Here is a 14,177-nt window from a genome sequence, read left to right as displayed (position 1 = left end):
CTGTATGGAGGAAAAGGTGACTCCATTGTGTTGCTTTTTGTTACATTCATATATTCTCACAGTTACATTGAATAGATTAACACTGGATAACACCTTCATGTGTACTGTTACAGCGGTGTGTACATATGTTGATTCAGTTTTCAGTCTTTGTTTTTCAACCTTCAAGGTTAATTTTTACCCACTCAGATCACTCCCAAAGTTACACACGACTGACAGAGTACTACCAAATGAAGCTATCGAAGCTAATGAAGCAAAAGGATAAAAGCAAAAACATGTCAGGAGGCTTGTTTCCATTGTGGTCCTTTGACCATAAATGGATAGGGGGCCATAAGACCACACAGTTAACCCAACTTGTTATCCACCCTGTAATTCATGTAATTTGTCAAATCCACTTTTGTTTTTAATAATTCACGTGCATTTGTTCCCCAGAGCTCAAGGCTGGTGGCGGAGACGTGTCCAGCAGTGTTGGTTCTTCTGTAGGAGGGGTGTCACCCACCACGGCACCCTCCTTGGGTGGGCTCTTTGCCAGAGGCTTCCCGACTCTCAGACCTGCAGGACAGAGAGACACCTCGGGGAAGACCCCAGGTTGGTTGGATATTATTTACTTTAGTTAGGGATGATAGTGACAACATGACCCGACCAACATTCAGGAAATACAAATGTTATATATACATACACATACAAAGTGAACATAGTCATACTGTAGTGTACATAGAATTATTTTGGCCAGACCACCATCACAAATTCACATCATAGCGTTTCTCCCAATTTTTGCCATTATACCAACTCTCTGATTTCCCCATAATAATAATAATACCATACACTGCAATAAAGTCACTGCTGACCCCTGCTGGTTGGTGTTTGGACTGGTTGGTCCTAGGGATGGCACTGTAGGCTATATGCATTATGTATGATGGTAAAATTGTATACATTTTAAAACAAATCTAAGAAATCCCATTAAAATAAAAATAATAATAATAAAGAAGTAAAAGAAGAAAATTTACAATTTACAAGCTTGTGCTTGTAGATCTGCTTTTTTCACCAGTTTGGGTCCCAAGCAAATGTCTAATCTCTCTCGACCTGAAAAGTTTGGGAAGCACTGCTGTAGTGTGTGCAGAGGAACACCCTATTTGTCATAGTTCAGCATACTTCAGTTACTAGTGCAGCAACAGAGATTTCCCTCTCCATCCCTGGCTTTCCCACATAAACATAAACAATTATGTTAGTATGGAAGCCGGATGAAACGTGGAGGATTCAAAGCCGCTGTCTCCGCAGCGCTAGCAGGAACCTTTGCGCCAACGGAGCGGCCAACGTTCACTTTCATTGATTGAAAATAAAATGTAGGTCAAGCTGAAACTACTGAATAACTCAACCCTATCCACAGTTCACAACCCAAGTCGGTCACAGAGAGAGGGATTTGCATTCGGAGTAGTCTAAAAGGCCCAGTTTGGAAGTACTTAGGATTTGAGTCAGTACAGTACTGTACATCGTTTGATGTCAAGTAAAATCACTGTTCCATGTTCATCAGAGTACAGGTCCCTCCGTTCTATATAGCGTAAAACTAGAGTCATTTCGTTAAAAGCTAAGGGAAAGTCTCTGACACTTCAGTGTGGCATACTCTTTTATTATTCATATGCACATTTCTCCAAGAGTCCTCTTTGAAACGTAAGCGTTTTCACTTAACACTGGCAAGCTCTTGTCATTTTTACATCAATTACTGTAGCTTGAACTACAGTTGAAGTGTGTTATTTCCTTCGCAAATAACCATCAGCTTGTGTGTGGACTAACCGTGGGTATCTGGGTTAATTTACATCTGCACATACATGAAATAATCCCTCCACATTTAACCCATCCTAACTATTAGGATCAGTGGGGAAGGGCCATTAATCTGGCGCCCGGGGAGCAATTAGGGTAATTAAGTGTCTTTCCCAGGGACTCTTTGACTCAGCTACAGTATGGCTGTGTGTGTGTGTGTGTGTGTGTGTGTGTGTGTGTGTGTGTGTGTGTGTGTGTGTGTGTGTGTGTGTGTGTGTGTGTGTGTGTGTGTGTGTGTGTGTGTGTGTGTGTGTGTGTGTGTGTGTGTGTGTGTGTGCGTGCGTGTGTTAAATTGTGAAGACCATAGCAATACTCATTTTACCAAATTTGTTTCAATATTTAAATAACAGAAAGCAAGAACGGGGCAGACAGAGAAAGGTGTAAAACATTTAGACATTTACAGTAGAAATCCAGCCGTACAAATTCACTACGCATCACAATGCGTCAAATCGTGAGGCGTTGTGAACTTTTGAACTGTTGATCGGCTATTTCCGGCAAAAGTATAAAATTGGGCTTAAGTGGTTAATGCCTTGTCATTTTCTCATGTTTCATGTTTTCGGTTTTGCTAATTTGTTTGCGGTCTTGTATTTTTATTTCCAGGCCACTGTAAGTAGCCTATACTGTATGATATAATAATTCATATTATGTTCTGTGTGTGTGTGTGTGTGTGTGTGTGTGTGTGTGTGTGTGTGTGTGTGTGTGTGTGTGTGTGTGTGTGTGCGTGTGTGCGTGCGTGCGTGCGTGTGCGTGTGTTAAATTGTGAAGACCATAGCAATACTCATTTTACCAAATTTGTTTCAATATTTAAATAACAGAAAGCAAGAACGGGGCAGACAGAGAAAGGTGTAAAACATTTAGACATTTACAGTAGAAATCCAGCCGTACAAATTCACTACGCATCACAATGCGTCAAATCGCGAGGCGTTGTGAACTTTTGAACTGTTGATCGGCTATTTCCGGCAAAAGTATAAAATTGGGCTTAAGTGGTTAATGCCTTGTCATTTTCTCATGTTTCATGTTTTCGGTTTTGCTAATTTGTTTGCGGTCTTGTATTTTTATTTCCAGGCCACTGTAAGTAGCCTATACTGTATGATATAATAATTAATATTATGTTCTGTGTGTGTGTGTGTGTGTGTGTGTGTGTGTGTGTGTGTGCGTGTGTGCGTGTGTGCGTGCGTGCGTGCGTGCGTGCGTGTGTGTGTTTTGTAGTTTTCCGGTCAAGCTCAACCATAGGGCTGAAGCCCCTATGGAACCAGCCTCTTTCATTAGATGGAGGAAACACCACCCACCACCCCATGGCGTCTTCGTCCTCCGCGCCTTCCTCCCCATCTCATAGCAGCAAGCGTTCTCCTTCTGCCCCCACCTGCTCTCCACCTCCACCTCCCCCTGTCCCCATCTCCTCTCCACTTGCACCTCCCCCTGTCCCCACCTCCCCTCCACCTCCCCCTCCCCCTGCTCCCACCTCCTCTCCCCCTCCGCCGATGCCCTCCTCTCCCCCTCCTCCCCCCCCGCCTCTGGCCTTCCAGGACCGACCCGCCAGCAGGCCGCCCCCCATCCCCACCTGCCCTCCGCCTCATCCCCCGTCTCAGGTGACCAAGCCCACCTGGCTGCCCATCCTGCATGCCCACCAGCCCGCCTCGCCCCAGCCCCCGACGCCGCCTCCCCCTCCTCCTGCCGTGCCCCCCTCCTCCGTCCCGGACCGCTCCTCGGGGTACTTCTACCCTCCTCCCATGGTCTCCTCCGAGCCGCCCTCCAGGTTCCCCATCCTGCGGGACAGCCCGCTGGGCCCCCCTCCCCCGCCCCCTCCTCCGCTCCCCGCCTCCTTCACGCCCAGCTGCCCGTCCACCTTGCCCCCTCCTCCGCCCAAGGCGCCGCCCGTGCCGTCCCCGGCCATGCGTCTGGGGATGCCCCCTCTGCCGCCTTCCTACCCCTGCACGGCCCCCACACGACGACCGCCCGCCGTGCCCAGGAGTGCAGGTGCGTAGACACAAGGTTCACGGCAATCGCCTTCCACCTTACGCTGTGTAGTTTACGCTGTGTAGTTTACACTGGATTAAATGTGTTGTTCAATGCCTACATTGTTATTGCAATTTACAATAATCATGTAATTGTAAAAAAATAAAAATAAAAATCCTTTTCTTGAGATCATTTGAGTTGCATGTCAATTAGTAAAACTAGAAGCTCGGCCGCCATACCTGTTGTCATAGGACCCGTTTTGACCATTTGTTTGCCTGTGTCCATTTATGCCCATATATGGAGATATCTGATTCTGTCTGTCTGCGTCCATTTTATGCCCATATATGGAGATCTCTGCAGACACAGTGCCGGTTCCTGAAAAACCCTGTTGTCAGACATCAGCTCCGCATACGGAGAATCCGAGCCTTTCGCGACGGTTCTGGAAAACCGCATATCGTGTCGGGTCGAGGCCTAGCTAAGAATGTAGGCAAAGATCTGAGCTATATGCGTGCACAATTTGGAGTCTGTAGAAACAACCATGTGCTGTCAGGGCTCTTTCACGCAATTCAGCCAATTCGGCCTCGGCTTCAATTAGTAGTTAGGATAGGATATTGAATTATTAACATTGATTAGTACTTAATACTGATGATAAATGTCTGTTTTTTTCCTCCTTTATGGCAACAGGTTCAGGGCGTCTGGCCCCGCCCCCTGCTCCCCCAGCACGCTCCCCGTCCACTGAGCTGTCCAGCCGCATCCCTCCACCTCCCCCTCCACCACCCCCACCTCTCGGCCCCTCCAGCCTCAGAAATGGACACCTCCACAGCCTGGGTGAGACACATTACATTACGCCGCACGGAAACAAGCACATTTATGTACAGTAGGGTGAACATTTTTTCAAAAACCTAAACTGGGACCATGAATCACTTAAACCCTAGCTTATAGATCGGTAGATTTTCACTACTTTTGACTATTTCTTAAACCTTTTTTCCCCACTTGGTGTTTTCATCAGGATGGGGGACAATTATTTTTGTACTTAGCACACCAAGTGACTGCAACAGAACACGATAAACATCTTTGTATGCATCAAAACCAGTGGCGTAGTCAGCGTATAGGTGGAAAGGAGGTCACCTACCTATGTGTGATCTGATCTCGCCTTAATTACAAAAAAAAATAGAGGATGTGCGTTGTGGTGTCATTGTGGTTAATTAACTATTTATTAATGAACATACATCCAGCATAGTGTTCACAGGGGTGTTTAGCATTGCCTTCATTAGCTCATAGCAAATCTTCAAACATATCTTTGCATACCTTGCAAAAAAACTAAATAAATGAATAACCAAAACAAAGACACAATACACATTGCTAAACAGTATTTTCTGTAATGCAATGCATAGCTTAATTTATATAAATGTATTTGTGAATTCATTTTCTCCTTTGACTTGAATGGAAAAATGCTAAAATGTAACATTCCCAAATATGGAGATGACTGACATCATAGAATTCTTCCATTTACACAACAGAGCAGGAATTGTGGGGAGAGAAGCGGAGTGAATATGAAACAAAAACATATGATTGATTGACGCTTCACTGCGTCACTGGAGCGCTGAAAAAAAGTTGACGTCAGCTCAACTTTGATTTGAAGCGCGTCACGCCCGTCACTTTTGTGGGTGTCACTGGTTACCATTGAAAATGACTTGTAGCCTGTTGCTTTGTCAAAGACGTTTCAATTACCCATGTTGTCTTGTGGGTTGTGGGCAGTGCTGGTTATCTGATGTAGTTCATTTGGGGTGGTTGGCTCATTGAAAGAAAACTACAAGCAAAATGCCTTCCAAGTGGGGTGAAGCGCGATGCTTCTTTCCTATTGGTTGACCCCCTGGTCAACGTCGTTCAGCAGTGTTGAACTCCAGGCTTCAGATGAAATGTCCTGTCAAACCACCGCAACCAGACACTCCCATAGAAAGGAAGTGAACGGAATGCAGACGCTCCTGAAGTGCTCCTGTGACTGTGCCCTAAGGCACGGCAGTATGTTTGACTGTTGGTGCTTGGAAATCAAGAACTTTGATCTAAGAGCCTTGGCCGTCGTCTGTCTTACCTTTAAGCCTGTCACACAGGTTCACTCTGTCCCATTCATATCAACACAGTCGACTGCAAAGGTTTGCCTCTTAGTGCTAGAACGTTGCAAGGTTGCATCCCATCGTCTTCTTATGCCAAATTCATAGCTGCAGTAGTTGTGCCGATGGCGCACAGTTATAATAGCTGATCTACAAGCTCACAACACTTTGCGCTGCGATGCGGTGTCAGCTTGTATATCCGCTATTTTCTGTATGCGACACCCACGCGTAATTAAGTATAATGCAGGCTTTATTATCCTTTAGGGTTTGAGTGGGACTCAGGATTGCATGTCATCAACTTATAATCAGAAAAAAAACAGAAGAATCTTTTTGACAAATATTCAAAAGTTGAAGCTGCAATCTACAACTTTTATGAGTGAAAACATAATTTTCTATATGTTAGTTTATGTTAATACAATATAATTAACACATATGCGGTGGTTGGAGGTGGTCTCTCTGCTCAGTGTTGATCCTGTGCTGTGGTCAAACCAGGATAGGAGCTAAATCTTACAGATTGTGGCTTTGATACAATGGAAGACTTTAAAAACACGTATACTCCTCCCCAGATGACTTTGAATCCAAGTTCCAGTTCCACCCTATAGAGGACTTGCCTCCTCCCGACGAGTTCAAGCCCTTTCCTCGGATCTACCCCAGCAAAGAAAACAGAGGTAGCAACTGAACAGCGGCAGTGTCCGCTGACAACACAACACTCACTCATTTTGCTGATGACAAAACAATTAGCCCATTGAGTTCTCTAATTTCCTCTCTCTCTCTGCCTTCTTTCTCCTTCCTTTATCTTTCCCAGCGTCTACGGTGAACGCCAAACCACCTGGGATCAGGACACACCTCCGATGAGTCACAACAACAGACATGCACACACACAGAGAGACACACACACACACACACACACACACACACACACACACACACACACACACACACACACACACACACACACACACACACACACACACACATACTATACACACAGACACTCAGCAAGCAGCTGACCTCAGGGTCTCCAGCCCCCACTGTAGACAGGAAGATGGGAAACTAATGAGAATGACAGTGGAAAAAGGCTTTGTCTACATGCAGGGTCTCAATGTATTGTGTGCTCAGAGTGTATCATAAATTTAGGTCACTTCTGTGTGTGTGTGTGTGTGTGTGTGTGTGTGTGTGTGTGTGTGTGTGTGTGTGTGTGTGTGTGTGTGTGTGTGTGTGCGTGTGTCTGTGTGTGCGCGTGCGTGCATGCTCGCGTGAAGGAGAGAGAGAGATAGTCTATGTGGAGTGCTGAACTGTGTCCCGCCCTATACTCCATGTGACCCTCTAACCTTCTCCAGTGTGGAATGTTTTGAATGTGTGTGAGAGGAGGGCTACAGTGCTCTCTCTCTCCCATGCTCCCTGTGTGTGTGTGTGTCTCTCTCTCACACACAGACACATGTGCACAGTGCACACACAATCCAAGGACAGTGCCTTACCGTTGCTAAATTTAGCTTGAGCTAACAGCAGAATTGATAATTTCTCTTTGTAAGTCTATGACCTTTAATATCTCCAGATTATATTATAACTAGCCTAGATTGTGCTACAGCTATTTCAAAACCTAGCTCCTCTCTCTCTCTCTTATACACACACACACACACACATACACAGTACAATGCCGTTTTAAGCAACGGAAACATCTCTTTAGGACATTTGTGGTGCAGATTCCAGAATGTTTAGAAGATATGACACGTGTCTCCCAAAGGTAAAGCTCTCCCAAATACTTTACAACCACTTCAACCAAAACAATACTCAGGTGATGATATAAATAGCTCATTTTAGTTATAGCAATACACATACACAATAACTGTAAATTATGAACTCTGGCTGTCCAGTAAAATCCTCTGCATGTGATAATTCATTAATTTGTACGGAATCAAATGAACATTTCTGTGTTCATACTGGCAGATACAAAAGAGCCAAAGCTACACCGCATATTTGTAGCTTGTATCTTTGTAGCGGAAGTTGAAACCAGCTCAACTTTTTTGTAGCTTTGTAGCTTTTGTAGCAGCTACAAACGTTGGATGTGTCTTTGTATCTTCATGTCACTGGCCACTGCTAAGTTCAATATGCAATAGCAGGGTGAAAATGAAACGGTTTCATTTTCAAGTGTTATGGCTCACTTCCACATTCCACGTTTACCTCTTCTCAGAGACCCTTAAGGCTAATACTTTGTCTCTACTACGGAACAAAGGATTGTGCAGCCAGACAGTGCAAAATATCACTGGTAGTTTTTAGATAATTATGAAAATGTCTCTTCTTGTTGTATTGTGTGCTTTTTAACTTTTATCTGTATGTTCCTAATACTGGATGTACTGTATTGTATACTCAGTACTCACCATTTCATTTTCATATTATTGTTCTCAACTACTGTCCTAAGGAACCCTTAGTACTACTGATTTGTAATGGGACAACAAGTGAATTCAATCCATTGCCTGGTGGATTAGAGAACAGTAGTTTGTTGCCCCAGGAGTTGAGAACCTATTCCAGCACTAACAATTGTGAATATAGTGCCACCTACTGGTCAATTATGATAAGTATTATGATGGTTCTGCCACCAAATAAACCACTGTACTGTATTTTGTTTTGTTTAAAAAGCTCTCATGGTCATTTTATTTTCCACAGACATTGCAAAACATCCTATAAAACTCACACACACACACACACACACACATTCATTCATGATTACAGAATGGTCATGTTATTATGATCTTGGACAGTCTAGTGTTGATTAAATTGTGTACATGAATTTGAATAAGTCTCACTAAAGTAAAATGTTAAAGGACAACTTTGTTTTTTTTTACAACAAGGGTTCATATTTTAGATTGTAATTAGAGAAAAGATGGTTAAAATGTTTTCATTTATGCTTTCTATCGTTTCAGCGGTTGGGGCACGCGTACAAGTGGCTAAATACCGGTATGTCTTTTTAGACACAATAAGTGTGATAAGTCAGTGATGTCTTTATTACTATTTACAGTAAAACTACTAGCCCCCATAAGTCACATCTGGCAATGAAAGATTGCGGTGCATCTCGGTAATGGGTTTGTGTCGAAAAATACATATTTAACCACTGAAAAAAATCGCTAAAACGATAGAAAGCAGTTCATGAAAACAATTTAACAATCATCTTTTCTTTTCTCTAATTACAATCTAAAGTATGAACCCTTACAAAGTGGGTAGAATTTACAAATTGTCACGACTGTCAATCATCACCATTTTTAAGGCACATTGGGTTTTATTGTTGATTGTCTTTGGAGAGGTCGGGACCTTCTCCTTTGGGGTGCTAGGGAAATCAAATCAAAATTGCACTCAACTACAACTATTAAAAGAAAGAATAAACTAAATTAATTGGATCATTAATTAACCATACTTGTGTCCCTATTCTGGGCAAGTCATAACTGGTGAACATTTGCCAAAAGTAGCAGATCTACAAGCTCACAGGCTTCACTAAATGTCATTTGGTGAGCTTGTAGATTTACAATATTTGGCAAAGATTTGGTGTTGCGGTCAATGAAGGACATAGAAGTTATAGAGTGCAATCTTATTTCATTTTCTCCCAACAGCCATAACGGATCATACAATTCAAGTGACATTTCAAGCAGGTCTCTAGAATGTAATATACAATTTAAAAAAAGTATAAATCTTTAGGAAAACATCAGCCTACAACATTAGCTGCACTGGGGATGAAACAGGACACCAGGAATTATTTGAGTCTAGTTTCCTCTCTTTAGTAAACAAGTTGGTTGATGATGTTGGAATGATTTAGGAAATAGTGCAACTGTACAACATAGTTACATTGCCTGTATTGAGGTATAGGCTCTGGAAATGCAAAGATCTACCATGCTTGAATATCACTTTGAAACTTTCATACAAGAGTAATCATACCAAATGCAACTGTACAAAGAAGACCTTTTTAGATACAATGAGTTAAACATTTGACACGGCGTCTGCGATGAACAATTCTCATGACCAATGAACGCAGACCAAAGAGGACAAGGAGTGGGTTCAGAGTTCATCGTGTTTGTAGGTAAACTCTCTGGAGGATATGAAGCCGTCTTTGTTCTCGTCCTCTTTGGCGAAGATGTCCGCCGCCATGCTCTCGTGGTGGGTGTCATTGGGAGGGTAGCCGTGACGCTCAAACTCCTTCTTCAGGTACTCTTTCACCTGGTAAACAGAGGGACAGAATTGAGCTTTTCTCTGTGAAGGGATTTATGAAAGCTGTAAAGCCAATGTTCACATTTCTGAAATGTACAGTTTCTGTAATATAATGTAAATATAGACCTAATTGTATGTGTAGGGTTGTCATCAACCACACACAGGTGAGAGACAATCACAGAGAGACACTCCTTAGAGGAGTGAGATTGTCTCACACCTGTGAACAGGAAGGGGAGTGTATATATAGGAGAGGGGTGCACAAAGGCTGTAAGACACTCTTGAAGGAGGTCCAGTGGGACCAAAACGTCTGTCAAGTGAAATAAAGATGAGCAGCTGAGCAAGAGCAGAGTGCAGGATATTTTGTTCATGAAATATCTTTTCATGATTGCCTCTGTGAAGGGATAACATCTGAAATGCTTGGGTAGGCCCTCGGGTGGTACAGGCGTCAAGTTCCTGCCCACCACAGCAGAGACTAAGAGCTGGAATGCTTTGCGGTGCCTCTGGCTTGGCCGGGCGTCCCATAATCCCAGAATAGCGTGTAGCTCCACACTGTCACATACTCCCAGGGTAAGATCCTCACTGTCAGGTGAAAAGAAGCAGACTAGCAGCTTCACACGCTCATGTACACCCTCATCCAACCAGTAGGGGTCAGCAGTGACAAGAGACAACAGTACAAGGGGGCTTGGGAATTGACAGAATTAATAAATTGGGAGAAAAGAGAAAACAGAAAAGAAACACTTTGTGTGTGCCAGAATACAAACCACAAGGCAAAGTACAGTAGGAAAAAAAGGGTAATCATTCAATAGCCTTGATGTCCTTACTTCTTCCTTGGAGAGTTTCCAGTCATCGTTGAGGTCCATTTCCTGGAAGGACTCGTGTGACCTGGGGCCGTTCCTGATCTCCATCACCTCAATGACGAAGGTGAGAGTGCTATCTGGTGGGATCTTACCTGTCCACAGACAATACGAGCAGACACGTCAATGGAAGCTGACTGAATAACATATTGAATGAATGAAAAACTGATTTTATTAAGAAGCTTAACATGAAACATTGACTACTAAAATAATTAAAAGAATATACAGTATATAGTAGAACAGGAATAAAATGAGGGACATGAACAATTATGAAAAGTTGTGAGATGTGAGAACTACTTTGACCAATATTGTACAGGCAGCATACGACAAACAGCAGATCGCAGATGCAACAAGTAGATCTGATATTTTGTATTTTCCTTCTCTCTTAAATTAGTTGACATGCATTACCTGCAAACCTTGCCTCCCAGCACATTAAAACACACAAACCAAGGTTTGTACTGTAGCATTAATATTAACGGAGAACAGACAAAACTACTGTAGAAAACAGCTGCTATTCAGAAGCAAATCTCCACCTAAATCAATTTGTTCTGACTTCTACAGTAAATTATTATTATTCATGCTGTTATTGTTAGGCCGACGGTTGGTTAGTTAGTTAGTTAGTTAAATGAAGTTAGTTTAAAGTTACATGTCTAGGTGTTCGCTAGGGTTATGGTGCTGTATGCTTACCAGTGCTAAGCATACTGTAGTATTGTACAAGCTCCATGCTGAGAAGAGGTCAGCTGATACAACAGAAATGCATTAAAACTTCAATCAGGCAGGCAGCCCTAGAATGCAGTTCCAAAGGATAAAGCTTAGTCAGTGTATGAGCTATGCAACAATATATAGGCTACTGTAGATCAAACATGTCCAAAGTCTGACCCGGTGGCTTTCTTTTCAAACCTAGTAACATTCGACTAGTAATGGCTACACAGCCATTTGTACAATACTTTTGTATTGTTAAATATACTGTAAATATGTCAACGCAGTGCATGCACTGCCAACCAATTACTATTGATATTGTACTGTAGTTAAATAAAAGTGTTGTAATGCAATGAATTTGTGCGTGACTTTGTTATGTGCCAATTCAAAGGTACTGTACAGTATGACAGGAGATGCAGTTGTTGGCCTTATGATATATTCATATTCTCAAATGTGGTCCACTTTGAAAAAGGTTTGGACACTCCTGCTGTAGATCAGATCTATGTTATGTTTCATCATCATCATCAAAAGGGGGTGAGAAGGTTGTTGTCCACAGGGCAGGCCTACCTCTCCCCTCCTTTCCATAGGCCAAGGATGGAGGGATGACGAGTCTTCTCTTCTCTCCAGCGCACATGCCTTGAAGGCCCTTGTCCCAGCCCTTGATCACCTCTCTGATTCCTAGAGTAAACCACGCTGGCTGCTTGTCACCACTTGTATAACTGTGGCACGATCGCACGAACCACACACACACACGCACACGCGCACGCACGCACGCACACACACACACACACACACACACACACACACACACACACACACACACACACACACACACACACACACACACACACACACACACACACACACACACACACACACACACACACAGAGAGAGAGAGAGTTTTAGTAAAATTACAAACGTTTAGTGAGCAAAACCAGCATCGTTTATCAGTTTTTTCCGACATATTCTGGATGATCAGGCTACCAGTGTCTCTTAAAATGGGATCCAGTGACCCTCACTTCAGGGCTCATTGTGGGGGGGGGGGGTTCCAAAAGGACCCAGCCTATCTATCACTATTGATTGATTGATTGAAGACTTTATTAGAAGTTTGCATAGGAAAAGGTACAGTTTCGTGACGGTACAGTTCACTGGTACAAGGTCAACTAAAAGGAGATCCTAGAAAAGCACTTGGCTTGTCTACACACTATCGTCGAATCATCTCATTCACTCGACCAGACTTACCTAGAGTGGAACATTGTGCCATTCTGGAAATATCCCTCATTGTGCACTAAGAGGATGTCTCCATATTTGGACTTGCGGTGACAGAGAAAAGGTTTGTAGAGGACCTCTATCTTCACCTCAGCCTCGGGCGGAGGCAGACCCCTGACGAGGACCAGGAGAGACGAGCTCCACCAGCTCAACACGGTCAGCAACATCATGCCCTGCCGGGGAACTCTGTCTGTCTGTCTGTCTGTCTGTCTGTCTGTCTGTCTGTCTGTCTGTCTGTCTGTCTGTCTGTCTGTCTGCAGCTCCTGAATGAACGGATCAATATTTGCTGCAAAGGTACGAATGAATTCTCAACATCTAAGTAACAACACCAAAGCAGCACGAGCTAGCAACAGTCTGCCTTCAAGAGATGGCTCTCTACGTGGCAGCGACGTCTCATTCCACAAGTTGTTGCAGGAAGTTCTTCAATGATTGGTTACATTCTTCCTTATGCCCCGCCTCTATGCCCATCCCACTTCATCCACTGCAGAGTGCAGACCTATGCTGCAGAGTAGGGCTCTATGCATTAGGTCAGGGGTCTTCAACGTTTTCAGGCCAGGGACCCCTTAGCTGAGAGAGAGAGATGAAGCAGGGACCCCCACTATATATCGTATAAAATTGTGTTGCAGATGTTCATCGATTTCTTATACAGCTTAGACTTGTTTGACAGCACAGTATCATCTCTCTAGGTTGGATTAATGTGTATTTTCATAAATGTTACCACTTGAACTGGCAATACCTACTAGTCTGCTCTTCTTTTCCCTCTACACCAATCCTCTGTGCCAAAAAATTGCCTATCTACAAGCTCACAACGCCTCGCGCTGTGAGCTTGTAGATCTGCTATTTTTTGGCTAATGTTCCACTAGAATAGGGATGCTAGGGTTAATGTAAGAAACATGATCCTATCACACAAAGATTTGGTGGCCCCCCTGTAGTAACTCTGAGGACCCCCTATTGAAGACCTCTGCATTAGCTCACGGACTCCCATTTGAGGGGTTTTCTTTCCCACTTTGTAAAGTGTTGATTTAACTCAGAGAATGTAAAAATGGAAGCAAAATTTAATGGCATTTGGTTCCTAACCATCAGACATTTTGCTGGGGATCTCTTGGAACTCATATCAGGACCCCCTGGGGGACCCCGAGACAAGAACCAGTGATCCAATGAATACAGAGAGGTGTTACTTTTAAAATGAAATCTTTATTAGGATCGATCAGTCAGCTGAAACTATCTTAAGTCATGTGGAGTTAAAAACAGATTATCACCTAACTAGTTTTACCATAT

The 14,177-nt window shown here is 43.3% G+C and overlaps 2 protein-coding genes across 4 annotated transcripts in view; one reads left to right on the top strand and one right to left on the bottom strand.

Moving 5' to 3' along the window:
• The window catches only part of wipf3 (WAS/WASL interacting protein family member 3), a 15,792-nt gene extending 7,113 nt beyond the window's left edge, over window positions 1–8,679 (top strand). For all 3 annotated transcript variants that reach the window (XM_080736013.1, XM_080736014.1, XM_080736015.1), the window contains exons 4-8: window positions 430–585; window positions 3,025–3,792; window positions 4,456–4,599; window positions 6,449–6,550; window positions 6,688–8,679. In XM_080736013.1, coding sequence (XP_080592139.1) covers window positions 430–585; window positions 3,025–3,792; window positions 4,456–4,599; window positions 6,449–6,550; window positions 6,688–6,737 — 1,220 coding nt within the window. In that variant the 3' untranslated portion in view covers window positions 6,738–8,679. The remainder of the gene's footprint in view (window positions 1–429; window positions 586–3,024; window positions 3,793–4,455; window positions 4,600–6,448; window positions 6,551–6,687) is intronic.
• A 1,138-nt stretch (window positions 8,680–9,817) lies between these two features.
• On the bottom strand, window positions 9,818–13,066 carry LOC308293386 (peptidyl-prolyl cis-trans isomerase FKBP14-like; the record flags this gene model as incomplete). The annotated part of the gene is made up of 4 exons (XM_080735871.1): window positions 9,818–10,085; window positions 10,898–11,025; window positions 12,197–12,348; window positions 12,873–13,066. The coding sequence occupies 4 exons, from the start codon at window positions 13,064–13,066 to the stop codon at window positions 9,927–9,929; spliced, it is 633 nt and encodes a 210-aa protein (XP_080591997.1). The 3' UTR covers window positions 9,818–9,926.
• Between the last annotated feature and the right edge of the window lie 1,111 nt (window positions 13,067–14,177).

The sequence above is a fragment of the Nannobrachium achirus genome, assembly GCF_963921795.1.
Source record: "Nannobrachium achirus genome assembly, chromosome: 10".
NCBI classification, from domain to species: Eukaryota; Metazoa; Chordata; class Actinopteri; order Myctophiformes; family Myctophidae; genus Nannobrachium; species Nannobrachium achirus.
Note: the sequence above shows the minus strand (reverse complement) of the source record. Positions and strands in the feature narration are given on the sequence as shown.